Genomic DNA, 27,023 nt, shown 5'->3' on the forward strand with positions numbered 1-27,023 from the left:
CAGGGACCTCATAGGGGGTCGGAAGGGGGGTTCTTGGTGATCCAACCCTCCTAGCTAACTCCTCAGCCCTGACCAGAGGAAAATGCACATCTAATGCAGAAAATTCCAGGAGAGCAGAGCAGCAGTGTCCCAAGACAGCAGGCCCAGGAGCCCTCCTGCTGCAGAGGAGGGTGAGACGGAGCCGGGCAGCTGCCTCGCCCCGGGCATGTTCCAGAAAAGCAGGAAGAGGGTCTGGGGCAGCGCGCCTCAGAGTTGTGCTTGGCAGATGTTTAAAGATAGCAGCTTCAGGGGGCAGTAGTGCATGTGTGTAATCCCAGCATTCTGGGAGCCTGAGGCAGGAGGATCCCAAGTTTGAGCCCACCCTGAGCAACTTAGTGAGACTCTGCCTCATAAAAAAATATAAAAAGGAGTAGGTCTATAGCACAGTGGAAAGGCCTTGGGTTCAATCCCCAGTACTGAAAAAGCTGATGAATACAAGAGCACTGGCATACTGTATAACATGAATAAAGCTTGAAGACATGACCCATGTTAAGGAAACCAGTCATCAAAGACCATGGTTTTTGTTTTTGTTATTTTTTTATCTTTTTGAAACAGGGTCTCGTTATGTAGTTCAGATTGGCCTTGAGCTCACTTTGCAGCCCAGACTGGCCTTGAACCTACAGTAATCCTGCCTCAGCCTCCCCAAGTGCTGGGATTGCAGGTGTGTGCCACCATGCCAGCAGACTTTCATTAATAAGACAAAAAAGAAATACCCAAGGTAGGCAAAGCCTCGGAGAGAAAAAGCAGGCTGATGGCAGGAGCAGGAGGCAGGGCCGAGGACTGACTGCTTGTGGCTGTGGCATCATGCAAGTGTGGACCTAGGTGGCGCTGTGGATGTCCTAACTGCTACTGTAAGACAGCTCGAGTGGTGCATTTCATGTCATGTGAATGTGACCACAATTTAAAAACAAAGACCATGGTATACGGTGCATGGCCATCCTGTGGAGGGGGCAAAAGCAGGGGTCTGCAGGTCTGAGGAGCAGAGGCTCTGGCTGAGGCCCTCCATCCTCCCCAGAGGACCTGTCCGACTCTGAGGACATGTTCCCCAAGGACATCACCAAGTGGAGCTCCAACGACCTCATGGACAAAATGGAGAGCCCAGAGCCCGAGGACACACAAGGTCAGCACCTGGGGGCTGCTCAGCCGGCCCTCTAGCATCTGGGGTCAGCGCTCCCTCATCAGTGTTTCTGACTGCCCAGCCCCCAGTTCACATCCCGGCTTCTGTGTTGCAGACAGTCTGTACCGGCCGAGCGGCCCCGAGTTCAGGGTGGCCTCCAGTGTGGAGCAGCTGAACATCATCGAGGTGGGTGCCGGTGCTGGGTGGAGGCTGTGCTGGGAGGGAACAGGGCTTAGAGGAATGGTCCCTGGGCTCTGGACACAGACCTGTGCACCATGGCCTCACCCCCAACACTTGGCTAGGGTGACACCCACAGAGGCTGGGGCCCATCTGGCTCACTGCCGGGGGGTGTTCCTGGCCCTCCCTCTGGTGTCCCTGGGGATAGAGATGGCAGGCAGCCCCCAGGGAAGGCCTCGGTCAAGCTCCACCTGTGGGGAAGTAAAATGAGACACTTGTAAATTGCAGACCAGAAATAAGCTCTCCACCTTGTGGCCAGCTGTGCTGTGGCTGAAGATAAAAGGAAGGAAGGGGAGGAAGCAGGAGCCGTCTAGGCACAAGTGATGTGGCCGTGGCCTGCGAGGCAGCCCCGTGGGGTCAGGCAGAGCTCAGTGTGTCCAATAAAGCTGTCTTTGTGGAGCCTGTGTCCTCTTCGGGGGTTCTTTGCCCAAACTCTCAGCCCCCCTTCTCTGCCTGTGGGTGGTCAGAGCTATTTGCACCAGGGCAGGAGCCAAGCAAGCCGCACTGTTCCACGCTGTGCTCATTACACAGCTCCATCCCAGGCTTCCTAAGGTGGAGATGGCATATCTGCGGGGACTTGAGTCCCTCTGGGGAGTCAGGGCTTGAGGGAAACCCACGCTTCTCCTCCCTCCCAGGTTTCCTGCTCTACGGTTGGAGATCGAAGGGGACTTTTCTAGAAGGGGTGATGGAGCTGGGTGTAGAAGCACATGCTTGTAATCCCAGCACTTGGGAGGTTGAGGCAGGAGGATCATTGCAAGTTTGAGACCAGCCTGGGCTACAAAGTGAGCTCAAGGCCAGCCAGAACTGCATAACAAGACCCTGTCTCAAAAAATAGAAGGGGTAACAGACAAGGCATGTGATTCCAGCTGTTCAACAGCTGGAAAAAGCAGATGGAGTCCCCTCCCACCCATAGTGCACACAGCTCTGGCTGCCCCCCAGGTTGGGGTAAAGGAGCCTTGGGTTGGCTTGGCCTCAGGGTGCACCTTTGGAGCCCAACACTGATTCTGGGGACCTCTGTTACAGTAGACCCCAAACCAGACCATTCTCTCATGAAAGGGGCAGCTTTATGGGGACACTGACAGGAGAAAGTCTTGGATCTGCAGAGCCACCTGAGACCCATGTGGACTCTGTTCCCCTGGGGTTGGGGCAAAGAGGGAGGGCTTCTGTCTCAGGCCAGTGTGAGGAGGGTTGTGTTTTGGGGGTCTGCAGGGGTCCCGACATAGTCTCTAGTGCTAGGCCCGGCCACACAGGCACATATAGTATACGCTCAGCCCCCATCCCCCAGCCCAGTTGTCTCCAGGTGACAAGGACCACTGGCCTCCACCTCCCTACTCCAGGGATAGGACATTTTTCCCTTAGCCCTTTGCCATGCTGTGTTGGAGAAGCCCTTATCCAATGAGCCTGATGGGGCTGTCTGATTGGCTGCTCCCCTGCCCAGGCCCTGGTCAGAGAAGGATCCCCTTAGCTCTTCCCGTCCCTCAGCCCCAGCTCTGGGTATGCTGTGACTCGGGTGCTCAGCGGCAGCCTCCATGAACCCAGGAGCTGGGCAGGACAGAGGGAGCCCCTGCATGTAGGGCCACGCCAGGCTGGTACTGATGGGACTCTGGCTTCCGGCCCAGCTTGGTGCTGGCACTGCATGACTGTAGCGCAGTCCCTGGGCCTGTCCTCATCCCACTGCCTCCTCTCTGATGGTTATAGCTCTGGCCCCTTTGTGCATTGTACAATCCAGGCTGTCACCTTGACCTCAAAGCTGGGCATGGCCTTGGAAGCATTGGACAGGGCACTGCCCTCCCTACTGGCAGGTGCTGGAACCCTGGCTCTGCCTAGATGTCTCTGCTTTGGGGGAGACTGGTCTCAGACAGATTCCAGGAATGGCAGGTCAGGGGTTCTGGGGAACAGCCCCGGATAGGTAGAAGGAGAGTTCACGTAATGCCCTGACCCCAGCTGCTCCTAAGTGACTCTTAGGACTCAGCAGTAGCCCTGATTGCTTGGCACAAGACAGACCCATTCCTGGAAAGCAGACCCTAGAGGCCAGTCTGGGCTGAGCCTGAGCCCAAACAGAAGCTGCTGCCAGGCCCCCTGAAAGAAGCAGAATCCGTGCTTTTAGGCACAGACCCTCCCTCAAGTCTGCCATTCCCCAGTCAGACCTCCCTGCCCCTCCAGGCTCTCAGAGCGGCAGAGGCACGGAGCCCTGGGGCCCCAGCAGCGTAGCTGTCACGAAGCACCTGGACTGAGACAGCCTTCTCAGGCTGCAGGGCGGGACACGGAGCTGACACCCACTCCACCCATGCAGGATGAGGCCAGCCAGCCACTGGCTGCGCCACCGTCTGCGATCCATGTGCTGCTGCTGGTGCTGCATGGAGGCACCATCCTGGACACAGGTGCTGGGGACCCCAGCTCCAAGCAGGGTGACGCCAATACCATCGCCAACGTATTCGACACTGTCATGCGCGTGCACTACCCCAGCGCCCTAGGCCACCTCGCCATCCGCCTGGTGCCCTGCCCACCTGTTTGTGCTGATGCCTTTGCCCTCGTCTCCAAGTGAGTGGCTTTTGCCTGTGGGGAGGGGGTGCCACACCCAAGGTGGTCCCAGTATCAGGGCCTCTGTCCAGGTGTACTGATGTGCCCCCCAGCCCCTCAGCAGACAGGCCGAGCTTAGGCTCGGGGAGGGTGGGCCACTGGCAGAGGCCATTTCCAGTTCTATGGGGAGGACACTGACTTGCCTGTGAGCCTCAAGTCTTCAGGGTAACCCCAGTGCCCCACATCTGCCCTGGCCTAAGAGGGTGACTATGAGACCCTGGTGCAGGCGGCCATCTGTTCTGCTGTGCACGGCAGGGAGGGCTGAGCCACGGCACCTGCACTCTCTGACCCAGCCCTTGCCCCCAGCCTCAGCCCCTACAGCCACGACGAGGGCTGTCTGTCCAGTAGTCAGGACCACATCCCCCTGGCTGCCCTGCCACTGCTGGCCACCTCCTCGCCCCAGTACCAGGAGGCAGTTGCCACGGTGATCCAGCGGGCCAACCTGGCTTACGGGGACTTCATAAAGTCCCAGGAAGGTGTGCCCTTCAACGGACAGGTAAGGGACAAAGTGCTGAGAGGTGTGGGCTGGCCAGAGGCTCAGGGACTGCTCTCCAAAGCCTGCAGCCCCCAGGTGACCAGCACACACTCAGGCCCCTGGGCCCTTCTGCCTCCAGGTCTGCCTGATTGGCGACTGTGTTGGGGGCATCCTGGCATTTGATGCCTTATGCTACAGCAGCCAACCCGTGTCTGAGAGCCAGAGCAGCAGCCGCCGGGGCAGCGTTGTCAGCGTGCAGGTACCAAGCAGGGACCCAACCCTCAATTGTCCCAAGCTGTCCCAGAGGCCTGCGACAGCCCTTGAGTCATGTAGATGCCCTGCCTGTTGCAGGGCACCTCAAGGAGCCCATGTTTGCCCCACAAGGGCTGCTCAGCAAGGCTCTGAGGCCAGCTGATGCCAACTCCATGCTGCTGAGCTCGGTTTATTGTGTTCACTCAGCAAACATCTTTGGAGCCCTAAGGCCCGCATAGTCCAGGAGCAGAGCACCTCTTGTGCAGGACACAACATGGGTGGGAGGTGGGAGAGAGGTGGGCTACTAACGAGGCCCTGAAGCAGCCAGGAAAGTGTCTGTCGGAATCACTAACCCTAAGTGGCGGACGGGAGAGCAGAGGTTGCCAGTGCTGGTACCAAAAGGTGGCATGGGAGAACATGTGGCTTCACGAGCCACAGAGAGGCTCTGGTCCTGGCAGTGCGACCACTGGACCTTGACCAACTCCCAGCAGAGAGGGAAGAATGAGGCCTCTGGTGCAGAGAGGCCAGCGAGGAGGAGCTGGCCCACGTCCAGCGTGGTGGTGGGGTCAGTGGCTTCCTGTTCAGCTTGGGCATGAAGCCCATGGGGGGCAGTGGCTGGGGCAATACAGTCAGGAGGCCGAGCAGCTCCAGGATGCTGGAGCAGGGCCAGGGCTGAGCCACCCAGCACTCAGCCTCCCTGGCCATTGCAGGACGCCGAGCTGCTGTCACCCGGCATCCTGATGAACACAGCACCTGGCTCCAGCTGTGGCAGTGGCAGCTCCAGCCTGGAGAGCAGTCGGCACCTGAGTCGCAGCAACATCGACATCCCCCGAAGCAATGGCACTGAGGACCCCAAGAAGCAGCTGCCCCGCAAGAGGAGCGACTCTTCCACCTATGAGCTGGACACCATCCAGCAGCACCAGGCCTTCCTGTCCAGGTGGGGCTGAGACAGGCCAGGCAAGGGAAACCCCACAGGAGGGAGGCCAGCTCAGACTGGGGACCAGGAGGCTCCTCTGCCATCCACATGTCAGTCTTCAGCATGAGGTCCAGGGGTCTCTGCTAGGTGTTATCTTTGGCGCTCCCCAGCTTATGACATGCTGCAGTTTGTATCACCAAGTGTCGCTCAGACCACAGAAAATAGGTTGTCGTGAGGGTGAGCATGGGATATGATGGATTTAGGGGCGGAAATGAGCAGGGCAGCGCAGAGCCGGTCAGGGCTGTCCCTAAGGTGACAGGTTCTAGCTGGTGCTGGGAAGTGGCACCCTCTGAACAGCAGTCAAGTCCTCAAGGAGCCATCAGGACTGCCCTGTCCCCTGTAAGGCTTAAGGGCCCCAGTGACCTTGCATGTCCCTCCACAGCCTCCATGCCGGCGTGCTGAGGAACGAGCCCAGCTCCCGCCGCTCAAACAGCTCCCCTGTGCTGGACGGCGCCGCAGCCCTGGGCAGGTTTGACTTTGAGATCGCCGACCTCTTCCTCTTCGGGTGCCCGCTGGGGCTGGTCCTGGCCTTGAGGAAAACAGTCATTCCCACCCTGGACGGTGAGAGCCCTTCAGGGTTCCTGGAGCCCCGTCATGAGGCCCAGCTCACATCCCAGCCCTCCAGCATCCCTCCAGCATGCTCTTGTACCAGCAGTGTAGCACTGGCCTTGTCCCAACCCCTGCTGCTTCATTCCCTGCCCCAGGGCTACAGGGGCTGGGGTGGCAGAGGTGGCAGAGGGGCACAGAGCACATACTCGCGCACGGGGAGCGTGAAACAGGCACCTGTGCAGTCACAATGTCTCAGACACAGCACCCCTGCGCCAGATCAGACCCTCACAGCCACCCTCACACCTCAGATTAAGAGGGGAAACAGACTTAAGTGGCGCGTCTGCACCAGGAGCAGTGAGCAGCTGCTGGATCAGATCTGCAGCCCCAGCCCCGCAGCTTGCACAGCTCCAGCAGCATGCCACAGCCTTAAAGGGACCCTACAACTGGGTGCCCTCACTCCAGGGCGGCCCAGCCAGCGGCCCTGCTCAGAGCCAGATTCTCGCATGCGTGCACGGAGACCTAGGGACAGTCGCACAAGGGGAAGGACCCTGTGCCCATGCAAAGGGCACGTGCTGATGTGAGGCTGAAGGGCGAGGGGACAAAGCTCAGGAAGTACAGTCAGGTAGTGGTGCACGCCGTGATTCTGGCTGCTCAGGAGGGCTGTGAACTAGAGACCAGAAACCAGGGACCTGTCTCAAAATAAAAAGTAAATGGGGTTGGAGGTGTGACTCAGTGGTGCTTTGCTTGATTAGGATGCACAAGGTCCTGGGTTCCAGTCCTAGCACAACAAAAGAAAAGCAAATTTCTTTATAATGAAAGTAAAGGGATTGACCCAAACCAATTCCAAATTGATAGAGAACTGGCAGGGACAGCAGGCAGACTCCCTCTGCAACTCTCCCCCTCCCTGCAGTTTTCCAGCTGCGGCCAGCCTGCCAGCAAGTCTACAACCTCTTCCACCCTGCGGACCCATCTGCTTCTCGCCTAGAGCCGCTGCTGGAGCGGCGCTTCCACGCCCTGCCACCCTTCAGCATCCCCCGCTACCAGCGCTACCCACTGGGGGACGGCTCCTCCACACTGCTGGGTGAGCTGCTCTGCTGTGGCCTGGGCAAGGGACAGCTCTGGAGGGGCAGTGTCCTGTCCTTACCAGCCCATGACCTCCACCCTTCAAAGGCCACACTCCAGGGGCCCCAGGGACTGACAAGGACAGAGATCCTTCCTAGCTGACATCCCCTAGTTGAGGACAGAGCTGAGTGCCTGAGAGAGGCCCTCACAATGTCAGAGGCATTGTGGGGGCCCCACCATGGCAGGTGGCCAGCCCAGAGATGAGGCGCAGGTGGGAACATGGGTGGTGACATCTCCAAAACTGCCCACCCTTCAGCCCCAGCGTGTCCCAGCGTCTTGTTGAGTCCTGGTCCTTGAAAAGCCCAAGTCTGTGTGGAATGTTGTCCGACAGCCATGCGAGTGTCTGCTCTTGTCCTCTCTGTTCTTCCCGTCCCCTCCAGTGGAGACCATGCAGAGAAGCCCTGAGCTGGTCCTGGAGGGTGGCCCCCCAGCCCCACTGCCCCCTGGGGACGGCTTCCTGGAGACCAGCATTCCCGTTCCTGCGCTCGCCGGGCAGGATGGGCCCCGCCAGAGCCCAGGCTGTGCTGAGTGTGTGTACCCACCCCCTCGTGGTGACGTCTGCTTGGCTGTGACCCTGATCCCCCACCCCCGTCTGCTCCCCTCGCACCCTCTCTGGCCACTGGCTGGGATTTCAGTGGCAAGGACAGTGTGGGCAGGCCCCTCTGTGTACACTGAGGCCAGGGCTGGGGGACCCACAGAAGCCCAGGGACAGCAGACAGCACGTAGGCGAAGGTCCACTGTGCTGCCCTCCTTCAGTGCTCACAGAGACAGAGAGAAGCCAGGGTGAAGCCTCAGCTAGCTGTACCCTCCCCCCAGGAGGGGCAGGACTGGTGGTCTCAAGACCCACTCCTCCCCTCCCTGAGGAGCCCAGGCCCCCTTGCACCTCCACATTGCTTGCTCCTCCATCTGGGCCATCCTCCCTGCTGAATCCCATCCTCGGCACATCTTTGTCCGCAGATGCCTTCAGGGGCAGTTTATAGCCAGGGGTGACAGCTGATGGGGAGCGCCTCAGGCCTCAGCATGTGTAGGGTGTCCTAGGGGCCACCTGAGGGCCCCCTGCTGTCATTGTCCTCACACCCTGGGGTGGGTGCTGGGGGTTGGTTGGTCTGGGTATACCCACAGGCCCCACACCCATGGGGCTTCTAGAGACTGGCTAGGAGCCCTGCACTGGGGAGGAAGGTGCCCCAGTCCTCACTGTGTCTGTCTATCTGTCTGTCTGTCCTCCCCTGCTGCAGCTCCAAGCCCTTCAGTCTCTCACCCCTGAGCCACAGGCCCTGGCACGTTCAAGCCCCTACCTGTCCCAGCCTAGGCGCGCGCTGGACCTGGCACACTGGACTGCCTCCCCACCCCCGCTGAGGGACAGGGACAGGCTGGGTCTCCCTTAACTGACCTTTGTCCCTATGCACCTGCAGCAGATGCACTCCAGACCCACAGCTCGGTCTTCCAAGAGCACACGGCCCCCTCGTCACCCAGCACAATCCCCACCAGCCGCGGCTTCCGCAGAGCCAGCGAGATCAGCATCGCCAGCCAAGTGTCAGGCATGGCCGAGAGCTACACTGCATCCAGCATTGCCCAGAGTGAGTGCAGCCTCCGCACTCTTCCAGCACTGTCACCACAGTCCGCCCCAGGGGACAGGCAGCCTCCTCCAGAAGCATCCTGAGCGCCACCATTGCTGAGCGCCCTGCAGCGCTAGCACAGCTGCAGAGGGCAGCAGGGGCTGCGCCAGGCCAAGGATCACTGCCTTGCTAGAGGCCTCTGGAGAGAAGGAGGGTCAGAGAGGCCTGGCCCCCCTCACTGGTCCTCAGCAGCCAGAAGCAGAGCCAGGGTGAACCCCTGGGTGCGGCTGCAGGCTGGCCTTGTGGGTGTGCAGCTCGCCTGTCGGGCTGTGGCTGAGCTACGTCCCTGTTCTTGCTCCTCAGAGGCCCCCTCGATGCTCAGCCACACCCCCAGCATCAGGCGCCTGTCCCTGCTTGCCCTGCCCCCCCCAGCCCCCAGCTCCCCCGGCCCCTGCCTCCAGGCCAGGCAGGCAAGCCCCAGCCTGGAAAGAGTTCCCTGCCTCCCTGGCCTGAACTTCAGAGAAGGTACCTGGCACAGTGCTTGCCCTCTCTAACTCAGTCACCTGCATTGCCAAGCATGTCTCACTGTTACTCCCTTGCGCACACACACCGCTAAGGCCTAATGGAGCCAGAGGCCAGCAGGGAGGACGCAGCCTGGGGAGGCAGACAGCCCGGAGCACTTTGGATCCTCCTCACTCAGGCCATGGGCAGCACAAGGGAGCCAGGCCTCATGGGGATACTGGGTGCAGTCCTGGCAGCTGCCAGTGGTCACTGCCCTGGGAGGAGGAGGCTGGCTGGTTTAGCTGGTCAGACCTGAAGGACTGGGTGGCCCTCGCGGGTCCCTACCCAACCTGCAGTGACAGCCTGCTCCCTGCAGTCGCTGCTAAGTGGTGGGGCCAGAAGCGAATGGACTACGCGCTGTACTGCCCTGACGCCCTCACAGCCTTCCCCACCGTGGCCCTGCCCCACCTCTTCCACGCCAGCTACTGGGAGTCGACAGATGTAGTCTCCTTCCTGCTGAGACAGGTATCCCCCTCCAGGGGCCCTAAGGGACACTGAGGAGACAGGACAGTGGGGCCAGCGGGGTACAAGCACCTTGCTCGGGGGACATACTGGAATGCAGGATGTGAGGTCAGGAGGGACGTACTTGCAGTCATTGGACAGATGGGAATCTAGACAGTAGCAGGTTAAATGGTGTCCCCAAACCTCACAGGTTCCCCCCTTCTGGTCCCTTGGGCCCCTGGACCTACCCAAAGCAGGCAGGGAACAGGCAGCCCAGCAGGCAGCTGCCCCATGGCCCTCCTCTGCCCCCAGGTCATGAGGCATGACAGCGCCAGCATCTTGGACCTGGATGGCAAGGAGGTGTCAGTGTTTACCCCCTCGCAGCCCAGGGAGAAGTGGCAGCGCAAGAGGACACACGTGAAGCTGCGGGTGAGGGGTCCTTTGGGCTCCTGGGCTGGTGCTTGGTGTCTTCCTTAGTCCCCATAGAAAGCCCCACATTGCAGAGGAGAAAACAAGAGTCTGGAGAAGCAGGATATGGTTTATCCTCAGCGTCTGAGGCTAGGACTCAGAGCCCCATGAGATGTCCTTACCCAAGGCCGGCAGCCAGTGGCTGGGCTGGGCAGGAACAGGGCTGCCTGGTTCCGAGTCCACGCATGCCCCCAGCAGCTCTGGCCTGACCCTGCTCCTCATCCCTAGAACGTGACAGCCAACCACCGGATCAACGATGCAGTTGCCAATGAAGATGGCCCGCAGGTTGTGACTGGCAGGTTCATGTACGGGCCCCTGGACATGGTCACCTTGACTGGAGAGAAGGTGAGGATACAGGGCTTTGGGCTCACAAAACAAGGGGCCTGGTGTAGCCAGTGTTATGACCAGCTCATCTGGCCCCAGGTGGACGTGCACATCATGGTGCAGCCGCCCTCAGGAGAATGGCTCTACCTGGACACGCTGGTGACCAACAGCAGTGGGCGCGTCACCTATACCATCCCCGAGTCACACCGCCTAGGGGTGGGCGTCTACCCCATCAAGATGGTAGTCAGGTGCGCATCTCCTGAGGGTGGGCAGGGCCGGCCTGGGGGATCAGGAGGAGGGGCTCTGGTTGGCCCTGACCGCTGTCCCCACTGGCCAGGGGAGACCACACATTTGCGGACAGCTACATCACTGTGCTGCCCAAGGGCACGGAGTTCGTAGTCTTCAGCATTGATGGCTCCTTTGCTGCCAGCGTGTCCATCATGGGCAGCGACCCCAAGGTGCGGGCTGGGGCAGTGGACGTGGTGCGGTGAGTAACCCTGAGGAGCACAGTGCAACCAACTGTCAAAAGGTGGGCAGACTCCATGGCAGGAGGCATTGGCAGCCGGGTGAGGGGACCTGGTACTGCCAGGAGGGGCATACCTCATGCTTGGGCCTGAAGGACACAAGTCCAAGCCCGGGACCTTCACTGGTCACCACATGACCCTGGCAGCTCCGGGAGCTGCTAGCGGCAGCCCTCTGCAGGGGTACCTGAGAGGATGACACTGTGGATACAGGCAGGCAAGTGCCTTGTGATCCTTGTCCCCTTTGTCATCTGAACCTGAATAAAGGTACACTCTACTGAGGCTGGGCAGGGGAAGGGGGGTAGGGTGGGGCAGCTGTACAATACCAAGCCCACCTTGCCCCCAGGCACTGGCAGGACCTGGGCTACCTCATCATCTATGTGACGGGCCGGCCGGACATGCAGAAGCAGCGGGTGGTGGCGTGGCTGGCCCAGCACAACTTCCCTCACGGTGTGGTGTCTTTCTGTGATGGCCTGGTGCATGACCCACTGCGGCACAAGGCCAACTTCCTGAAGCTGCTCATCTCTGAGGTGGGGCAGTGTTGGATGGCATGGGCCGAGGGGGAGGGGAGCAGAGGGCAGAGGCCAACCCCACACCCACACCCATGCCCATCTCGCCCCAGCTGCACCTGCGCGTGCACGCGGCCTATGGCTCCACAAAGGATGTGGCAGTGTACAGTGCCATCAGCCTGTCCCCCATGCAAATCTACATAGTGGGCCGGCCCACCAAGAAGCTGCAGCAGCAGTGCCAGGTGAGAGGGTAGCAGCCCCAGGCAACATGGGCCAGAACAAGTCAGGGCTCCAGCCCGCTGACCTCCCATCCCACACTGCCTCTGCAGTTCATCACAGATGGCTACGCAGCCCACCTGGCCCAGCTCAAGTACAACCACCGGGCACGGCCAGCCCGCAACACGGCCACCCGCATGGCACTGCGCAAAGGCAGCTTCGGCCTCCCCAGCCAGGGAGACTTCCTTCGCTCACGGAACCACCTGCTTCGCACCATCTCAGCCCAGCCCAGCGGGCCTGGCCACCGGCATGAGCGGACGCAGAACCAGGCAGAGGGCGAGCAGCGGGGCCAGCGCAGCATGAGCGTGGCGGCCAGCTGCTGGGGCCGCGCCATAAGCGGCCGCCTTGAGCCGGGGGCGGCCACAGGCCCCAAGTAAGGCCGTGATGGGCGCGGTGGTCTCCATGGTGCTAGGCCAGGGCACCACCCTATCAGAAGGCCTCACCTGAGCACAAGTAGGCGGCTGGGGACAAGCATTGACATCCTGGGAAACTGTCCTGGGGCCCCCTCTGAAGACACAGGCATGCCAGCCAGTGCTCCTAGCCCCACCCTACCCTAGGGTCTGAGGGTCCAGCTTATCGTGGAACCTGGCAGGACAACAGTGTAGGGTGGCAGAGGGGCCAGGGTGCTCTACCTGGCCTGGCCAGGAGGCCCTGCTGGACGGTGTCCCTGAACTGATCTCCAGCTGCCTGGTGCAGGTGTAGCCCTGGCCCGGCCTGCCCCCTCTCTGGCCCACCCCACACCCCCTCTCATCTGGTAGCAGCTCCAACAGGGGTCCAGCCTGCTTCTTGTTGACTCAAGTTTCTCAACTGTTCAACCTCACTGGTTTTGCACTGATTTTTGAGAGTGGAGACACATGTCCATCTCCTGTGGCTACAGACTCGGTGACGTGCATGAAATTCAATGTTGCTGATGCAGGACCTCTTTACCACACAGAAGGTTCCGGTGTGGCAAACCCTCATCGAAGCAGGAGAGCAAGGCCATATTTTAGTTTCTGCCACCCTGCCTGGCCTGCCAGCACACAGCAGGCTCAGGCCCCTGCCCACCCGTCTACCTGTCCTACCTGGAGCCCAGTCCAGCCACAGGCCTGGTGTCATCTTTGGCCCAGAGGAGCACAGCCCAGATGTGAGGCCAGTGACACCCAGTGCCAGCTCCCAAAACCCTGGGGCTTGGGGTCCAGACAGGCCTGGCCGCCTCCTGCTCCTTACCTGCCACTGGTCAAGGCCCATGCCATGGCCCACCTGCCCGCCTGCCCGCGTTTCTACGCCTTTCTACTTCTCAATCTGATTTCTATGAGGTTTTTTTAACTGAGCAATCCTTGGCTGCTTCCTTTTCTTAACTTAGTACCAAGCGCAGCCCCTCCATATTTTAAACACCCAGCACTGTGACGGAGTCCAGCCTGGTTCTGGGTCCCACGGGCCCTGCCCCAGCCCACTAGGCAGGGTGTGGTCTCCCTGCCTCACCTGACCCCTGCCAATTCCACTGAATTTCTACTGGGGGGAGGGGCGCACACTTAGTTTTTTTAATGCCAATTCCGTTGGATGCAAATCTAAGAAGCCACAGCCCGCTTCATTAGCTTAAGGGCAGGCAGCCACGACTCCCTTTCTCACGTGGACAGGGATGTGCCATCCTGCACACCAGGCCCTGGCCAACTGTCATGTGACCAGGCGCAGTCCCCCAAGAAGTTGCCATACTGAAGCGACCGAGGGGCTGCGTGTGCTGGTGGGGAGGCGCACAGCTGAGGGCAACTTTTCTGTGTGTAGATATGTACAGCCAAAGGCCCATGTAAATGTTCTGCAAAAGTGGGCCTATACAGAGGGAAAGCTATTTATTTTGTGTAGAGCAGAGTGTCTGGAGGGACGTAACCTTCAGGGTTTATTCATATTTAAGATGTAGCTTTTGCTGTTGTTTCAGGCATTATGTATAAAGCAATGATCGTTTTATGGACCAAGCTCCCTGGTAACTGTTGCAGTGAACGTGCAATATCTGACCCCTCCCCCGCGAGCAGGACCTGGCTGGCCTGACAATCACAGCCCTGGCCAGGGGCTTCCGCAGCCAGTGCCACCTCCTCTGTTGGCCCTGCCTCGCCCCGTCTTGCCTCCACCTTGGTGACCAGCCATCTGGAGAAGCTCCTGGAAGCCTAAGCAGGCCTGCAATAAAGGCTGGAGGTCCGGTCTTGGGCAGCCAATGGGCAGTGGGCCAGCCTCTTCCTGGGGGCAGCCCCATGGCTCCTCCTCTCCCACCCGCCCAGCCGCCAGCCATGCCAAGGACAACAGCAATAGTCCCCTGGGCCTCTCCCAGGGCCCTCAGCCATAGTTGGTGAGACGGCAGCCTCCCCTCCCCTCTAAGTCTCCTCCTCTCTGTCCAGGTCTGCTTTCCACCTCCCCTCAGATTCCTTTCGGCACATTCTCCTCCTGTGGAAGCACCAGTTTCCAGAAACTAAGAGGGAGGGCAGAGTCCTTTAAAAATACCAAAAATGTTTACAGTGTCGGGTGCTGAGCTGTAGGGCTCAGGCCTGACCAGTCGTAACCAAAGGGTGAGGCAGGCCTTGCTGACTGCCACCCCACCCAGGCCTGTTCAGGATAGAAGCCTTAGTCCCTCCCACCCGCCCGCCCCTGCGCACCTGCCTTCTCATTTCTAAAGACGGATTTACAGAGCCCCTGCCCCACGGCCCACCACCAGTCTTCACATCTCAGCCCCTCCCGTCTGTCCTTGTGCTATCTGTCTCTGGGCCACATGTGAGCAGTGTCCTGACTGTCCCTGCCCCCTACGTGCTGTCCCTGCGCCATCGGCCTGAGTGTGCTCTGTATTCAGCATCACTGTCTGTTACACTGATTAAAGAAGCAGGAAGGCTTCCTTCTGGTCTCTTTATTGTGGGGCAACATTGGGTGGGGGGCATTCTTCCCAGTCACCAAGGCACTGTATTACACACAGGGGCCAGGACACTAGAGCGCTGACTCTGTCCCTCCCAGGCAAGGCCCAGTGAGGTGGCATTGCTGGCCTCTCTGCTTTACAGGAGACACAGCCAGTACATGGGAGCCCTAGTGCCTGGCCCAGGCTCCTATGTGCATGACTTGTGCCACCTTTGGGACGTGATCAGGTCTGGGCCCAGCACGTGGCAGGCAGAGGGGGAGGGCTGGCCTTAGCAACCCAACAGACATCATGGCTTTCCCTAAGTTGGGAGCTCATTTCTCCCTGAAGGTGTGCAGTGCCCTCCTTGACCCTCAGCACAAATGCAGCAACAAAATGGAGTTGGTCTGTAACCAAACAATGTTTAATACCGGGCCAGGTGTTCTTCCAGATGTGGGCACCAGGGAGGCCAGGGGCCCCACCACAGGCCACCAGCTCACTGACCCGCCTGAGGTCATCTCCAGGCCACAGCCGGGGAGCCTCAGGGAAGCAGCCCAGCTCGCATCTGGAATGCCAAACCATCTCCGCAGGTGGCTTGCTGACAAGAGAAACACAAGGGCCAGGGATCAAAAATAGCCAAGTGGGCCGGGGCAAAGGAGCAACACCAACCTTATTGATCTCTCTGTGGCGTTCTTTGGTTACAATTTCCTCCAGGACCTCTCCATCTCCCTTAATGAGCCTGTGGATAGAGGTTCCATTCAGTATGGCACGGGAGGCACCCAGACCCGGAACCACCTATCAGTGGGCTCCCCGCACACAGGTCCCGAGTGGAGGGAGCCCAGGCGCTGTCTCCTCACACCCAGCCTCAGAACAGGGCCTCAGCCAGGCAAACAGCAGCCACCTGAACCTCTAAGGCCTTTCCAGCCCCCACAGCCACATGAGCTGGGTGCTGAAAACAAGCAGCGAGCGGTCACATCCACCACCCGCACACTGCGCCTACCTGGAGCAACTGCACCTCTACCACTCCCGAAAATACAAGCCCAGGACCAAGTCTCCCAGAGCACTGTGGCTGGGCTGCGGGGAGCGCTCCCCACCTGGTGCGCCCCGTCTCGGGGTCCAGCACCCTGCGGATGACACTCTGCCGGGCATCCCACTCCTCCTTGGTCATGGGCTTCATGGCCTGGACGCGGGACTTCTGCTCATCTGTTAGGACTGGAAGGGAAGGCACGAGTCAGTGCTGGCAACCCGTGCTGGCCAGATCTTCTCCTGTGCTCTGCGCCACCGCACCTGGGCCAGCATCTTCCTCCCGGGCCGATTTGTGCCACTGGTCCAGGGAGGGGCCAGGCAGAGCCTCAGCCTGCTGCAGGACTGTCTTCTCCTTGCCCTTCTTCAATTTCTTTCTTTTCTTCTTCTTCTTCTTCTTCTTCTTCTTCCTCTTGTTCTTGTGCTTCCCCCGCTTTTTCCGGGCATCACTGGAGGAAGAGGAGGAGGACGAGGAAGAAGGAGAGGAGCTAGAAGAACTGGAAGAAGAGGAGGAGGAGCTGGATCGTGGTCTCCTCCGGGCTTTGTGCTTGCTTCTCTCTGTGATGCAGGAGAAGGTGAGGCTAGAAGGCCGGGAGGGCAAGAAGTAAACCTTTGTCCCCTTACTCTGGTCTGGGGCAGACAGGCCTGCACGGCCTGAGTCTCAGAGGGCCAAGGGGGCTCGGCTCCTTCCTGTCTGCGGGTCTTCTGATTCAACTACGACAGGCTGCACCCCGATGTCCCGGCACCCCTCCCTACTCTGTGCTCCTCACCTTCGGCCCCGGAGGCGGCGCTGGCCTTGCGACCTTGGGATCCAGATGTGTCGTAGTTCCTCCGGGCGTCCTTACTGCTTTGCTTCCGTCTCTTTTCAGATCCTCGCCCCCGAGACCGGCTGCGGCTTCTCGAGCGCTTGCGAGAGCCGACGTGAGACATAGTGCTGCGACCTGAAAACGGGACGGGACGCGCTGGCTCAGCGACGCCCCGTACCCAGACCGCAGAGTGGGCGCCCGGGGCAGCGCCAAGGTGCCAGCCTTCGGGACCCCGAGTACCCATCACCGCCCCGATTACCGGGCGATCCTCTTCCACTCCTGCCCTCGAAGATCCCAACTTCTCAGCCAACCCCAAGTCCCTGCGCAGCTGCTCCTTTAAAGGGCCCGCCCCCGCCCGGACGCCACGCGCCTGCGCGCCCGCTCGGTGCCTGCGCACGGACCGTCTTCTTCTAGCGGGAGAAATCTCCGAGCCCTGTCCAAGCCCGGACTCTTGCGCCCTTCTGCGTCCTCGTGGGCCTCAAGCAGTTCCACAATGTTGTGCACTGCCTCAACCGCCCGTCGAGCCAGCTAGCCAGCAACACACCACGCCTTCACGTGAGGAAGGGGCGCCGAGAGATCATTTCCGGCCCGCCTCACGGTGCTCCGGGAGGCCGTCCGGGTGGCTCGCCAAGAGCTGCTGCCTTCAGTTCCGCCGCGGGTTCCGACGCCCACGCACCCTCCTCCTGCAGAGGCTCGCGGGCCGAGTCGCCGCCCGCCCGCAGCTTCGCAATGGGAGAAGGCAGCGCTGTCAGCCCAGAGCCGACCCTCGAGCTCGCAGGCAGACCCCTCTTCCACGGTTGTGCCCCGCCCCGCCGTCATTCCCTAATACCCAGCTTTCCTCCCAAGCTGGTTTCCGACTTGGGGAGCTCCGGGTTGAGACGCCCAATTCATCCTGACATCACCCAGTAATCGAGGTCGTAAACCCTGGTGTCGCCGCCGAGGGGCCAGAAGCAACAGACCACAAGGCTGCCTGAGTCTTCAAATGTATAACCCAAAAGGCTGCGTGTGCCTCGTCCATTTTGGGACCTTCCCTCCCACCCCTCCCACCCCGTTGTAAACTATTCAATGCTCAGAGCAGCAAACACAGAAGGTGCTGACAAAGCGCTTTATAAGCACCAACTGGATCCTCATGACAGCCCCCAGGGCATGCACAGGCCCAAGGCCACCCACAGCCTAACAGCTGGAAGCAACAGAACCAGGGCAGTGGCTCTAGTCCCTGTTCTTCAGCCCTCTCCTCCCCTCAGGGTTCCCGCTTGATGAAGCACACATCAGCTCTGTGCTGAGCCAGTCTATCTGCCAAAGAATGACCCAGAAGCCAGTGAGCCTTGCTGACCCCACAAGCACCATGGCTGCGGGGACTAGGGAATTTATTGTGCCCCTCCTAGTGACGCTGGAGGGCCAAGCCAGGCTCAGGTCAGCGCACACACGTCGACCGTGGGGGCATCCTCCCGGGTGAAGCCGTCGCCAAAGCCCTCGTCATCCACCAGGTCCGGCTTACGGCAGCACATGGGGCAGAGGCGGTTGCGCACAGCAGAGGCCCGGAGCCAGATGACAAGGTTCCAGCGCTCACCAGTGTTCAGGGCTCGAGCCCCATGCAGCTGGCCACCCCGGTGCAGGACACCCCGGCCCACCATGTGCTCCACCTCCAGCGGCTGCGTCAGGGCTGGGGGTGCCTGCACACAGCAGGGCTCAGGCCTGGCGCCCTCGGGTGAGCTGCTCCCATCCCTGCCCCACAGGGCTGACACTCACCTGAAAGAAGCCCCCGAAGTATAAGGCGCCCCCGGTGAAGGCCTTGCCCAGGGCCACGTTAAGCGTGAGCTCGGCATTATCGTAGTGGCAGCCCAGCTCCCGATCCTGACCTGGCGCATATTTGACCACGAAGGCTCGATGGCTGTCCAACCGCGCCCCACCACAGTCTGGGTACAGCAGCCCCATCAGGGGCCGGAGGAAGCGCTCCCTCAGTGGGGTCACCAGCGGCTCATCCAGGCCTAGCTCATGCAGCAGCACCTGGGAGGGGCCCCTGGGGTCAGCAGAGAGGCCTCTGGGACCTCACCCTGCAGGCCTGAGGATGTTTCTTCCTAGAGATACTGCCTAGGGCTCACCTTTGTGGCACCCCCATCTCCCTGCCCCATTCCACGGGCACTTGGCACAGGCTGCACCCACCCCATGGTTGTTCATGGTGTTGGGCCTTCCCTTGGGCATGTCCGACTGTTCAAAGTGCTCCAGCTCCTCCAGCAGGGCCTGGCAGAAGGCTGCCGTGAACACGGGCACACGGTAGATGCGCTTCTCCTCTGGGATAGGACGGGACAGGACAGATAGTGGCTGGGAGCTCCTTCAGGCTCCTCAAGAGCTGCCTCCACTTTCCACTCACTGGGCCCACAAAGCAGGCCCTTACCTCTTCCTGCATGGCTCCTCCCTGTTCCTGGTAGATCGGTTTCACTGGCCCTTCCTAGTGCTGCTGGTTTGGTTTGGTTTGTTTTGTTTTGTCTTTTGACAGAGTCTCACTATGCAGTTCAAAATGGCCCTGAGCTCACTTTGTAGCCCAGGCTGGTCTCAAACTCTCAGGGCTCCCTCTGCCTCAGCCTCTGCAGATCACAGGTGTGCGCCACCTTGCCCAGGCCCCTGGTTTGGTTTTTGAAGGTAAACATAACAAATCTCCCAGGCCCAGGCGTCTCCAGCTGCACTCCCAAATCCTGCTGGGGTGCGGGGCTGTGACCTCACCTGACACTGTCTCCAGGCGCTGGAGGAGACCCTTGAGGTTTGCACCCTGGGATGCGCTGTACTGGACTGCGGCCAGAAACTCAGGCGCCAAAGCTGCATCCTGGGGAGGACACGCCAGCTGCAGGGGCCCGAACACCCCTCTCCTTCCGGGAACCAGCCCCGGGCTCCCAGTCGGGTACCTGCAGGGTACTGTAGATGTTGGGCCGTGCTGGGCTGTAGGAGCTCGCAATGAGGGTTTTCCTGGCAGCCGACTCCTGCCCCAGCCGCTGCCTCCGCTCCACTTCCTGCTCAAGCTGGGGTGGCACAGAGCTCAGTCACCATGCAGGGCCTCCAATTCCCCTGAAGCCCACTGATGAAGAAAGCAAGGCCTGGGAAGGCCACAGTGGCATGCAGGCTGGGACCCCTACATTCCTGAATCTACTGGAGTCAAATGCAGAGTCAAACTTTTAGTTGACTTTTAAAAGCTGAGCTACATTACCTACCCTTTTTTCTTTTCGAGACCCTCCTGCCTCAGCCTCCCAGAGTAGTTCCAGCAAGGGACTTGGAGGGGGGCATCCCACTCTGGGCTGCTCCAACCCTAGCCTGGGTGGGATGAGAGGGAGGAAACAGGGTCCAGCCAGGCCCTGGTTGGGGAGGTGGTGGGAGGTGAGGAGCAGCAGCCCTGGCCCCAGCCTCAGAGGCCACAGGAGTGTAGGGCCCAAGGTTCAGATCTCAACCCTACCCACTCTGAGGCCTGCCTCTCTTACACTGTGGTCAGGGGGGCCCCCCACACACAACTTATCCTTTCCCTCTTTCTCATCTCTTAAGCCAGGACCCAGGAGTAGAGGTGAGTGGGAGCAGGCCAGGGAACACTTCAGGGACTGGGGCGGGAGACGCTGCAGTCCACTGACGCACTTCCAGGCAGGGCTGGGGCGAGGACAGGAGCATCACCTCCGCCAAGAGCTGCTGGAAGTCCTCGGTGCTGACACAGCCGCGGCTGCGCAGGATCTGAGGGAAGACAGACCAGTGAGTGTGACCGTGTGGTCTTAAGCAAGCCCCTCGCTTTCTCCGAGGGTCCATTTCCCCTCCTTCAAATGGAGATGTCAGCCAGGGGGTTCCATCGAGGGGACCTTAGGCACAGAGCAGGGTTCCCAGTGGCCAGCAACACCGACAGCGCACCCTACACGTGCGTTTGCCCACTCCTTCCTCGCGACAACTCACGGCGGAGAGGCTAACCACGGCTTTAAGATGGGGAAACCGAGGCACGGGGTGGGTGGGGGAGTCCTCGTATCTGCGCACGCAATCTCGGGCACAATCCGTCGTTCATCCTCTGCCCACTTCTGCCGAGAGCCAGCGGGGTCACTCACGGGGCCGTAGTCCCGGCGCAGCTGCCGCTCGTCCCGGAAGCGCAGGTGCAGCCCGTAGCGCGCCACGTACAGATTCTCGGAGCAAAAGCAGGCGCAGCGGCAGAAGCGGCGCGGGGCCGCGGCCGTAGCCATGGTGAAGCTCCACGCGCCCCTTCCAGGTTTCTTAGGGGCACTTCCGGGTGCGCCCCCAGTCGGGAGTGGGGTGGAGCCAGCGCCCAAGGGACCGTCCTAAATTCCCAAGAGCACCGAAGAAAGGTGTGGGCCGGCGGCCCCGATGGTCGGCCTCATCGATCTTCCACCGCGGGGCACTTTGTAGGAAGGTGAGCTCAAAATCAAAACCTCGTAGGGAGTGGAGAGGTAGCGACTCAGACCCACAAGGACTTTTTTTTTTTTTTTTTTTTGTTTTTAATTTTATTTATTTATTTATTTAGTGTGTGCGGTACCAAGGATTGAACTCAGGACCTTGAGCTTGCCAGGTAAACGCTTATTCTACTGAGCTATCTCCCCAGCCCTAGCCTTTGGTTTTCAACGTTGTTCCCTCCTCCGCTAGGAACTTTCGGAAAGCCACCTGACCTCTCGAGGAAGCCAGGACAGTTCCGAGGTCCGACCTTGCCCCAGTCTGAGCTCGAGGGTAGCCTTTACTCCGGGCGCGCGCTTCCTCCAAAGTCGCGGCTTACACGGCGCCTCCGCGAAAACGCTCCGGCCGGCGCGACTTCCGGCGGAACCCCGAAGGACCCGGCGTGGGCGGGGCCCGGGGCGCGGCCTGGCGGGTGGCCCCTCCCCGCGTCTGGACCCCGAGCGCGGCCGCGGCGTGAGCTGCGTACTGCGCGGCGCCTTGCAGGGTGACCGTGCGGTGGGTCCGCGTCATTTCCCCGCACGGCCCCCAAGCCCAGCCCTGCAAAGCCCCGTCGCTCGGGAGGACTGGGGCGCTCAGTAGGAATCGGTGTCCGGGTTCCTGCCCGGGAGACCCGCCGAGGCTCCGCGCGGGCCGGCGGGTGGAAGCCTTTGCCCCAGGTGGGCGAGCGAGTGGCAGCTCCTCCTCCGTCCGGCCCTGCGTTCTCCCGCCACCTCGGCCCCTCTCCTTCGTACAGCAAACCCCTGAGCTAGGCGCTAACCTGTCAGCACGTCACCTACCGGGGGGGAAACTGAGGCTCGCCACACAGCTGGTGTCTGCCCTCGGAATCACCTCCCCGCGCTCTCCCCTTCCCACCCCAGGGAGCTTGAGGAGTGGGAGCTCGCCAACCGTGTTGTCCTTCCCGCCGCGAGCCCTGCCGGGCTTGGGCCCACGCGGTCCAGCTCCAGCGCCCGCGCACACCGCACACGCGTGCTCCCAGGCATCCTCGCACGCTCGCGGCGGCCCGTGCACCGCCACGCGCAGCCCCTCGCACTCACATCCCACATCCGGCAGCACAAGGCACCTCCGCGCAGCCTGTACGCAACAGCCACGCGTGGAAAGCTTGGCCCTGATTCCTTGCTCTACAGTAAGCCCAGCGCCCAGCGCCCAGCCACCACTGTGGCCTCAGAGGCGCAGGGAGCACCCTGGCGTCCTGTGGTGCGGAACCTGACCCTCTTCACCTGTCTCTGCCAGGTAGCAGAGCGGGCCCTGGCCCTGGCACCACAGGGAGATCCGTAGCCAGTTATGTTGTCAGGGAGACCTGAGCTGTGTCTGCTCTGAGCGTGCAGGGCATGCACCTGCGAGTTAGGGGGTGTTTCTGGAGTTTTGGACAAGCTTCCTGCCTATATTAGCTTACAGTTTGGAATTACCACAGACTGGTGGCCAGAAGTTGTGGCCAGTCTCTGGTGCCATCTGCGTGGCCTCTGTGTGGCTGAGCATACTTGCAGTAGACTTAGGTCAGGCCTGCCTGGGTAATCAAAGGCAGTCTTTTTTCCTTTTTTTTTTTTTTTTTCTTTTTTTTCTTTTTTAGGTACCAGGGATTGAACTCAGGACCCTGCTGAGCTATCTCCCCGGCCCTCAAAGGCAGTCTCTTTCGGGATCATTACCTTGATTCCATCTGCAAAGACCCTTCTCCAACTAAGGTCACGTTCACAGCTTCCAGCTGCCTGGGGCATGGTTTCATTCTCTGTGGTCCTTAGGAAGTGTAGAAGACAGAATAAGAAGGAAAACAAATGCGTGATCGAGCTTGCCCACTCCCTGCAAGTGCCTGGAAGACAGACTGGGAGATGGAGCGATGCCAGGGTGGCTGAGACATTCAGCCGAGCTCTCCCTGCTGCAGCAGGTCTTCCGGGAACGGGTTCTAGGCTGGGAAGCTGACAGTGCGACAGCTCTGGGGTGTCCATCAGCTTGGCTTGCTTAAAGAACAAAGTCAAAGCAATGAGAATGCCCCCCAGTACATTTACCAGTATGGGCGAGTATCAGAAACATGGAGCAAAAGGAGCCAGATGTGAAGGAGCATATTCTGTATATAATTACATTTATCTGTGTCTAATAGGCCAAAGTGATTCATGGTGTGAGAAGGTTGCTTAGTGGTTATCCCTGGGGATAAGGTTAAAAAAAAAAAGAACAGAGAATTGTTCAGGGAGCCAAAATCTGGGGAATGAGCACCCAGTGGGGTTGGCACTGAATCCTTGTGTAAGGAGGCTCTATCTAATGTTTTGAATTTTAAGGCCCGGCCAAATAGCTCAGCAGATTAAGCACCTGCAAGCAGGTGCAGGGGCCAGGTGTTCAATCCCCTGGCCTGCCATGCCAGCCCCACCCCCAGGGCACACTGAGACAGCAAATGACACTGAGAGTGGAGGTGTGTGCCTGTAATTCCGGCTCTTGGGAGGCCGTAAACAGGCGCATCACTAAGAATCCGGTCTAGTAGTGAGACCCTGAACACCCTGTAAACCCTTCCCTAAAATACATTAAAAAAAAAAGTGGGGGACCAGGGTGGTAGCTTAGTAGAATAAGTGCCTGCTTGGCAAGTGCAGGGTCCTGAGTTCAATCCTCGGTACTGCAAAAATAAATAAGTAAGTGAATTTTACTCTATGTGCAGAGAAAATCTGTTTAAACTTCACAGCAGGGCCGGGGAGTTGGCTCAGTGGAATAAGTGCTTTCCTGGCAAGTGCAAGGGTCTAAGTTCAATCCCTGGTTCTGCGGAAAAAAAAAACAACTTCACAGCAAACACTGAGAAAATGAGGGCCAGAGAGGTTGACTGCTCCACCCGAGATTGCACAGCTCCTAAGTGGGATAGTCTGGAATTAAAACAAATCTGATGACTAGGTTGCCCCTTGAGGAGCAACCAGGTCTTCATCAGTGTCCCCTGTCCTCAGAGGGCTAGGGGGGCCCAGGAACCCAGCCTGGACCTCCTGACTGTGAGCAGCTCGCGTCCTCCCAGAAGCTGCTGCCCAGCTAAGACTGTTTAAAGTTTCATTGTTGTCTCGATTGCCCCAAGATAGTGAAGGACTTGCTGTCTCAGAAAGGCTCCCCTCCCCAGCTCACTGTTCGTCCCCTCACCAGCTGTCTTCCCCTGAGACCTGCTGTGGGCACACTAGCCAGGCCCCGTCACCCACTACCGACCCAGCTGGATGTCTCTCTTTCCTGGGGTGCACCGTTCATCAGGGTGCTCGTGCCACCTCTGGGAGCACTGTTCCTGCCACAGCTGGCCTGGTTCAGGCACCCGAGAGACAGCAGCAAACCAGTTAACAGAGCTGGCACGCCTATAATCTCAGCACTCGGGAGGCTGAGGCAGAGTATGTCTGCAAGTTTTGAGACCAGCCTGGGGTACATACTAAGCTCAAGCCAGCCCCTGGACTATATAGCAAGACCCAGCTGGGTGTGGCAGAGCGAGCCTGTCGGCAGGCTGAGGCAGGAGGATCGTTGCAAGTTCAAGACTAGGCTAGGAGGCCAGCAAGATAGCTCAGTGGACTAAAGCACCTGCTTAGGCAAGCGCAGGGACCATGGTGTGTCCCTAGGGAGGGCTGAGCCGGCTACAGTCCAGGCATAGTGGCCTACGCCTGTAATCCCAGCGCTGGGGAGACTTAAAACAGGAGGATCACTATGAGTCTGAGCTGTGTAGTGAGACCCTGTAACAATCAAATACATTAAAAAAAAAAAAAAATAGCCTGGGCTATAAAGTGAGCTCAAGGACAGCCTGAACTGCATAGCAAGACCCAGTTTCAAAAAGACAAAAAATTTAAAAAGCTGCAATTTAGATAATCCAAAATGCTATCTAATCCTAAAATCATCTATTAAATCTATTTGGCTTTAGAATCCAGAACACTTCAAACAAGGTAAGTTCCACCGCAAATCAAAGGTCATGAAGATGAGCGCATGCACCGAAACCCTTAAGCACACAGTGAATGATTTTTGTTGTTTTGCCTCTTTTGTGTTCTTCTGTGGTCCGAAGCCTCCTAACAGCAGCTTATCAGACAGAAGCAGGGCATCGTGCCCTTCTAGGTAACAGTGACTTGGCAGCCCATGCAGGACACCTTTGTGGCCCATATGCCTGGAACTCAGCGCTCTCTTCTAGTCCCGCCTTCAGGTCTGTGGCCTCTGCTGGGCCCTCAACGGACAGCCCCAGTGTTACTGCAAGGATCAAGCGCTGGCTCAGTACTCGCAGCATCCACAGGCTCACAGACTTCTGTGTTCTGTAAAACTGTCTCTCAGGGGCCGGGGAGATGGCTCAGTGGAGTAAGTGCTTCCCTGGCAAGCACAAGGGCCTGAGTTCAATCCCTGGTTCCGCAAAAAAAAAAAAAAAAAAAAAAAAACTGTCTCTCAGCTGGCTGATGAAGTGCCTCCTTCATCGTGCTCACGACTGAGTTTCCTTCATGGCCGGGACGTGTTCTCCATGCTTTGGCGATCCCACTTGCTGGATCATGTTCAGGCCCTGGACACCTTAGGAAATGCACCCAGCACTGTAAGTTCTATGTCGCTTCCTGGCTCTGAGGTATCTTTTTATTGCAGTTAAAACTCCCCAGCTCTTGGTTGAATCAGACGTGTGACCCTTGCTGGCAAACGTTTCACAGTTCTGCCGTCACCTGAACCCACCAGGTCTTCATTTGGATGTGCAGGGGAAGTCGGGAAGAAGCGCTGCTTTTTCTGGAAGCCCCATGGATCTCAAATGCTTCTGTACCCGTAGTGTACAAGATCTATCAAACCACTGTCGCAAAACAGGTTGCTCTCCGGATGTACCTTTTCACCTGAAATAAGTGACACGAAGATTTGGAAGATCAGTTCGCTTGAGCGCACAGGGTTTGTTTTTGGTTTTTTTGGTTTCCCCACAACACAAAGTTTGTGGAAAACTGGATCTGTGTACACAACAGCACAGCATAATGATTCTCTCTCTGCTTGACCTATTCTGGGAAGTATTTCACTCAGTGTCAGTGTCGAGAACCAATGTCCCTGACGGTAGACATTTCCAGAGCAACCCAGTTTGATCAGCATAAATTTGCTCTGGTTGTAGATTCTGTGTCTCAACAAATCCCTGAAAGTTGCCACACAATTCACTGGCAGCAGTTTCATCTCCTTTTAATTTTGTTCCTTTACCAGCAGCCATTGAAATACCGTGGTGTTGGGATGGGGAGATGGCTCAGTGGAATAAATCCTTCCTTGGCAAGTGCCAGGGCCTGAGTTCAATCCCCAGTTCTGAAAAAAGAAAAAAAAAAAGAAAGAAAGAAAGAAAAGAAATACCATGGTGCTGTTTGAATCAAATTAGCCAGCCAGGTGACACATTAAAATCACCTCCATCCCCAAAGTATCAAAAAAGAACCTTCGTCTGTGACGCAAGCGGCGGTGGCTGCGGCCATCGAGTAGTAAAGACCTCCAGCTCTCGTCCTGTGCCGCTCTGAGGGGTAGCAGGCTTGGAGGGTAGCGATGTCAGAGAAAAAGCAGCCGGGAGATTTGGGTCTCCTAGAGGAGTTCGAGGCATTCCCTGCCGAAGACTGGACTGGTGTGGATGAAGATGAAGATGCCCGTGTCTGGGAAGACAACTGGGATGGCGACAATGTCAAGGACGACTTCTCCAGCCGGCTACGAGCTGAACTAGATGGAGACATCATAACATCCGGAAGAAGAGGTGACATACCCTCAATATGAACCATATACTGAATTCTAGGACAAGGAACCCAGGATAGAATGCTTATAGAAATACGTTTATTGCATTATTTGTTTGGATTTTTTTTTTTTGTAAGAAAAAAAATGTGGTCTAATCCTGAAAAAAAAAAAAAAGCATCTTCATAGTATCCCAGAGAGGCAAAGTCACCAGCCAGGGTCACACAGCAAAGAGGACAGAGCCTGAATGTGGCACTAGGTCTTAGATATTCAAGCTTTTTAAA

The 27,023-nt window shown here is 58.7% G+C and overlaps 3 protein-coding genes across 13 annotated transcripts in view; 1 reads left to right on the forward strand and 2 right to left on the reverse strand.

Annotated features, from left to right (window-relative positions):
* The window catches only part of Pitpnm2 (phosphatidylinositol transfer protein membrane associated 2), a 95,540-nt gene extending 80,683 nt beyond the window's left edge, over nucleotides 1-14,857 (forward strand). For 2 of the 6 annotated variants that reach the window (XM_023720514.1, XM_023720515.1), the window contains exons 8-26: nucleotides 1,055-1,159; nucleotides 1,272-1,342; nucleotides 3,687-3,934; nucleotides 4,280-4,469; nucleotides 4,588-4,707; nucleotides 5,411-5,637; nucleotides 6,059-6,237; nucleotides 7,136-7,306; nucleotides 7,728-7,877; nucleotides 8,760-8,924; nucleotides 9,267-9,428; nucleotides 9,781-9,929; nucleotides 10,218-10,334; nucleotides 10,602-10,718; nucleotides 10,797-10,945; nucleotides 11,035-11,184; nucleotides 11,565-11,748; nucleotides 11,841-11,969; nucleotides 12,057-14,857. In XM_023720514.1, the coding sequence (XP_023576282.1) occupies nucleotides 1,055-1,159; nucleotides 1,272-1,342; nucleotides 3,687-3,934; nucleotides 4,280-4,469; nucleotides 4,588-4,707; nucleotides 5,411-5,637; nucleotides 6,059-6,237; nucleotides 7,136-7,306; nucleotides 7,728-7,877; nucleotides 8,760-8,924; nucleotides 9,267-9,428; nucleotides 9,781-9,929; nucleotides 10,218-10,334; nucleotides 10,602-10,718; nucleotides 10,797-10,945; nucleotides 11,035-11,184; nucleotides 11,565-11,748; nucleotides 11,841-11,969; nucleotides 12,057-12,380 (3,107 nt within the window). In that variant the 3' untranslated portion in view covers nucleotides 12,381-14,857. The remainder of the gene's footprint in view (nucleotides 1-1,054; nucleotides 1,160-1,271; nucleotides 1,343-3,686; nucleotides 3,935-4,279; nucleotides 4,470-4,587; nucleotides 4,708-5,410; nucleotides 5,638-6,058; nucleotides 6,238-7,135; nucleotides 7,307-7,727; nucleotides 7,878-8,759; nucleotides 8,925-9,266; nucleotides 9,429-9,780; nucleotides 9,930-10,217; nucleotides 10,335-10,601; nucleotides 10,719-10,796; nucleotides 10,946-11,034; nucleotides 11,185-11,564; nucleotides 11,749-11,840; nucleotides 11,970-12,056) is intronic. The other 4 variants (XM_023720516.1, XM_012515740.2, XM_004635880.2 and 1 more) reach the window with 4 other exon arrangements.
* Nucleotides 14,858-14,872: 15 nt separating this feature from the next.
* Nucleotides 14,873-17,900, reverse strand: Arl6ip4 (ADP ribosylation factor like GTPase 6 interacting protein 4). 2 transcript variants are annotated; one of them, XM_023720523.1, is made up of 7 exons: nucleotides 17,082-17,900; nucleotides 16,645-16,815; nucleotides 16,139-16,432; nucleotides 15,946-16,063; nucleotides 15,521-15,590; nucleotides 15,356-15,449; nucleotides 14,873-15,237 (listed from the first exon to the last, which is right to left on the reverse strand). In XM_023720523.1, the coding sequence occupies exons 2-6, from the start codon at nucleotides 16,802-16,804 to the stop codon at nucleotides 15,393-15,395; spliced, it is 699 nt and encodes a 232-aa protein (XP_023576291.1). In that variant the 5' UTR covers nucleotides 16,805-16,815; nucleotides 17,082-17,900; the 3' UTR covers nucleotides 14,873-15,237; nucleotides 15,356-15,392. The 2 variants fall into 2 exon arrangements, with proteins under 2 accessions (XP_023576291.1, XP_023576290.1); XM_023720522.1 differs by lacking the exon at nucleotides 14,873-15,237 and having other exon boundaries at nucleotides 15,249-15,449.
* A 99-nt stretch (nucleotides 17,901-17,999) lies between these two features.
* Nucleotides 18,000-21,396, reverse strand: Ogfod2 (2-oxoglutarate and iron dependent oxygenase domain containing 2). Of its 5 annotated transcripts, XM_004635882.2 has the most exons (8): nucleotides 21,210-21,396; nucleotides 20,748-21,086; nucleotides 20,332-20,388; nucleotides 19,581-19,694; nucleotides 19,402-19,501; nucleotides 18,844-18,971; nucleotides 18,430-18,687; nucleotides 18,000-18,353 (listed from the first exon to the last, which is right to left on the reverse strand). In XM_004635882.2, exons 2-8 carry the CDS (start codon nucleotides 20,877-20,879, stop codon nucleotides 18,090-18,092), a joined length of 1,053 nt encoding a protein of 350 aa, XP_004635939.1. In that variant the 5' UTR covers nucleotides 20,880-21,086; nucleotides 21,210-21,396; the 3' UTR covers nucleotides 18,000-18,089. The 5 variants fall into 5 exon arrangements, with proteins under 5 accessions (XP_004635939.1, XP_023576286.1, XP_023576287.1 ...); XM_023720518.1 differs by lacking the exon at nucleotides 18,844-18,971 and having other exon boundaries at nucleotides 20,602-21,086; XM_023720519.1 differs by lacking the exon at nucleotides 18,844-18,971 and having other exon boundaries at nucleotides 20,602-21,072; nucleotides 21,321-21,387.
* Between the last annotated feature and the right edge of the window lie 5,627 nt (nucleotides 21,397-27,023).

Source organism: Octodon degus, unplaced genomic scaffold, assembly GCF_000260255.1.
Source record: "Octodon degus isolate 3935 unplaced genomic scaffold, OctDeg1.0 scaffold00076, whole genome shotgun sequence".
NCBI lineage: Eukaryota > Metazoa > Chordata > Mammalia > Rodentia > Octodontidae > Octodon > Octodon degus.

Excerpts from the sequence above, each read along its gene's own strand:
- Arl6ip4 (XM_023720523.1), bottom strand. The coding sequence starts at position 16,804 with ATGTCTCACGTCGGCTCTCGCAAGCGCTCGAGAAGCCGCAGCCGGTCT. Across the intron at positions 16,433-16,644 it reads CGCCGCCTCCGGGGCCGAAG|AGAGAAGCAAGCACAAAGCC; the intron begins GTGAGGAGCACA and ends CCTGCATCACAG. Across the intron at positions 15,591-15,945 it reads CCCGAGACGGGGCGCACCAG|GCTCATTAAGGGAGATGGAG; the intron begins GTGGGGAGCGCT and ends CTCTATCCACAG.
- Ogfod2 (XM_023720518.1), bottom strand. The coding sequence starts at position 20,879 with ATGGCTACGGCCGCGGCCCCGCGCCGCTTCTGCCGCTGCGCCTGCTTT. Across the intron at positions 18,688-19,401 it reads GCGCCTGGAGACAGTGTCAG|GTGCTGCTGCATGAGCTAGG; the intron begins GTGAGGTCACAG and ends GGCCCCTCCCAG. Across the intron at positions 18,354-18,429 it reads ACTTCGGGGGCTTCTTTCAG|GCACCCCCAGCCCTGACGCA; the intron begins GTGAGTGTCAGC and ends TGCTGTGTGCAG.